The sequence below is a fragment of the Suillus clintonianus genome (genome assembly GCF_016758775.1).
Source record: "Suillus clintonianus strain FC179 chromosome Unknown DEU56scaffold_284, whole genome shotgun sequence".
Taxonomy (NCBI): domain Eukaryota; kingdom Fungi; phylum Basidiomycota; class Agaricomycetes; order Boletales; family Suillaceae; genus Suillus; species Suillus clintonianus.
This window is the reverse complement of record NW_024539508.1, coordinates 1-2845: the sequence shown is the minus strand read 5'-3', so window position 1 is coordinate 2845 and position 2845 is coordinate 1. Positions and strand designations below refer to the sequence as shown.

The following is a 2845-nucleotide window of genomic DNA, read 5'->3' as shown; positions in this document are numbered from 1 at the left end:
GATGTTTATTGAGGGGTCATACCCGATACACTCGAGATCACCAAAGACGATGCTCGATAAGATTTGTAAGTACTTGTCAGGTTGTCGATCGATGTGAGTGCAAGCGTTTACGACGCCGCCTGAGTGGTCGTATAAGTGGACACGAAGTTCGCGATAACCAGCGCACAACGAGATCATCAGAGCGAACCTTCTCCAGGGCTGGTGTTTCAGAAGCAGGTAAGCTTTAGTGTCGAGAGTCCTTGCAAGGGTACCAGCAGGTGTGTACGGGGGTGGTCAGCTCACATACTGCCTTGATGGTGTCCCATCGGGCCTCCAGATCGTCCAATAAGGCCAGATCTGGTTTACGCTTGATCGCATCGCCAGGTACTGGGCGCGATGAGTTCGCTGCACTCCATTTGCGCGACAATTGTGTTTTTCGCAGCCCATGTTTTTTGTGAGTAGCACAAGCAGAGACGACGTTGAAAAAGGACCCGAAGATATACTCTGTCGCTGATGATTGATCCAGGTCCTCCTCAACTACTATCAGTTCATTCCCATCGTTGGATGGGTCTGATGAGTCGCTGGATGGCTTGTGATGACTTCCCCCATCAGCCGACATGGACTCGGAGAGGTCGCTTTCGGTAAGGTTACTGGCGGGTGGGGTATGGGCTGAATTTCGTGTTTGTAGCTTCATCGACCAAGACCCACTCTCCCTGCTGCTCTCGGCTTCTTCCTGCTCCTTTTTTGTGGTTCATACGATGATGGAAGCATCCAATTCCACCGGCGCTTTTAGTATCATACAGGTTGATCATGGGAGTCCCATCAACAACAAAGTATCAAGATGCTCGACCCTTGCAGCTTGCGGAACCCTGCTCAAAGGAATTACAAGTTCTTCTGCTGCAGGAATTTCAGTAGTGAAGGATTGGAAGATATACGTCAAGAGGTGACCGAGTTCGTTTTATGTTGGTAGGTTGACGTTCCTCAAGGATCAAGCGGTTAAGTTCAGAATTTGTGAGTTTATCCATCGTTTGGGTGTTGTGTATTGGGGGAGCTGTCATGAAGGATGACAGCTTCTTCCCCAGGTCAATTGTTCGATGGTGACGACGGAGTGGCATGGTGCGCAGGACGGACAAACAGGTACGTCTTGAAACATTGGCAGGCACTACAATACTATACAGGATGGTCGCAAAATGGTCTTATCTCGAACTAGATACTATGCTGAAAGGGCGAAGAATTTACTTTTTTCCCAAAACTCGTTCAACCAAAACTCCGCGGCATGTTCCATGCTATTATATGCAGTGAGGCGCTTATCTGCAGCGGCTCCAAACCGAGGGATCAGATTGACAGGCGCCCGCAGTTGAGAGACGGGTATGACATCCCCCATCCGATTTCCATTCGAACATTTTGCTCGCTTGAGCAGGTGCAGTTGCATAATGGGATCACGATCACTCAGTAAGTCGAAACGTTGAACATAGGTGAGAAATTGATCTTTCCATGGCCATTGCGTGCCACTCTTATAAATAGGCCGCATGATAAGCCTGATCTGAGCGACAGTGTGACCTGCAGGGCAAGTAGCAAAGGTAAGGACAAGTGTTGCTGCACAAGACAGAAAACTCACCTGAGAGACGGCTACTAGGCCATGAATAACCTGCGTTTGTCACCACAATAGCTGTGTCATAACGACCCAAGGTCCAGAGGCCATTGGGTGGAGCGCAATTGAGTGTCTGTGCGGGTTTGATGATCTGATCATCGTGCAAGTCTGTCTCTTGTAAGCGTATTTTAAACCAGACTTGGATTGTGTTGAAAGGAAGGGCAGCTGTAGGTCCAGATCTCCTTGGGCCACCTATCGCGTGAACATGCTGATATCCATGAGTCGCCTCACGCTGGAGGAAGTCAGCAATGGCCGGTCGCAGGTCGGGTAAGCCAAATTTGATGGCGGCTTCATCGACGGTGATATTCCTGATGGACGGATGATACCCAAGATGAAAGGCGGTGCGTGCAAAGCTAAATGAACGCAACGGAACAGGCACTGAACCCTCTGTCTTGTACTGGAGAGCCCTAGCCATGACAAAATAGTTCGTGACTGGACGAGGTTGCTGTGATGTAGACAGTTCGGGGGGAACATCATGCGCGTCAATGTCATTATCGATGCTGGGGTCATCACCATCAGGGTCTACATCCTCTGGCACCTCAGCGCTGTGACTCTGCTCAAGATCTAAAAGGCTCGTGGCGAGCTCGAACCGACGACACTTTTCCGCGCGGTCCAGGTGTCGACATATCTGAGGATCGTATTCTCTGTTATTGCTAGACCTTGCGGGATCTTTGACTTCGGTGATATGAGCATGTTCAGTGATATCTGCGGACCACTGTGCTGTGACGCCAGAGGTGCGGATACTGGAAACAACGCTCTGCATAAGTTCCAGCTTGGGTATATGCCAGTGGATGATGGTTTATTGCCCTTCCCCCGGCGAACCCCAGCGTCAATAATCGCGTCCTTGTGTGCATGGAACTCCTGCAATGCGCTTGAGATACGCTCAAGATCATCATCATCAAGGCGCGGCGACTGAGCGAGATAACGGAACTGCATGAGAGCACGTTGTCTTGTTACTTGAGGGTCTTATATAGAGCGTGTAAAAATGCAGTGACAATCACAACTACACTTTCATAAGACTAAAAGTTGCCAGCTCCTCAAGTCCACGGTCAACGGATTTTTGTTACTTCTCGGTTGATAACGTGTCGTTCGTGGGTGGTCAAAGAGTAAACAAGTTACCTCTATTTGTTTGAAGAAACTATATAGAAATGCAACTGTGGATTTGTCGTGGATAGAAATATGATAGGTATGTTTCACCCTAGTAGGTCGTGTTTC

The 2845-nt window shown here is 49.1% G+C and overlaps 2 protein-coding genes across 2 annotated transcripts; both read right to left on the bottom strand.

The window, feature by feature from the left end:
• Window positions 1-223: 223 nt before the first annotated feature.
• On the bottom strand, window positions 224-1094 carry DEU56DRAFT_920580 (uncharacterized protein; the record flags this gene model as incomplete). The annotated part of the gene is made up of 2 exons (XM_041358495.1): window positions 224-718; window positions 915-1094. 2 exons carry the CDS (start codon window positions 1092-1094, stop codon window positions 224-226), a joined length of 675 nt encoding a protein of 224 aa, XP_041200493.1.
• A 98-nt stretch (window positions 1095-1192) lies between these two features.
• DEU56DRAFT_920579 (uncharacterized protein) lies at window positions 1193-2566 on the bottom strand (the record flags this gene model as incomplete). The annotated part of the gene is made up of 3 exons (XM_041358494.1): window positions 1193-1539; window positions 1598-2402; window positions 2453-2566. The coding sequence occupies 3 exons, from the start codon at window positions 2564-2566 to the stop codon at window positions 1193-1195; spliced, it is 1266 nt and encodes a 421-aa protein (XP_041200492.1).
• Window positions 2567-2845: the final 279 nt, after the last annotated feature.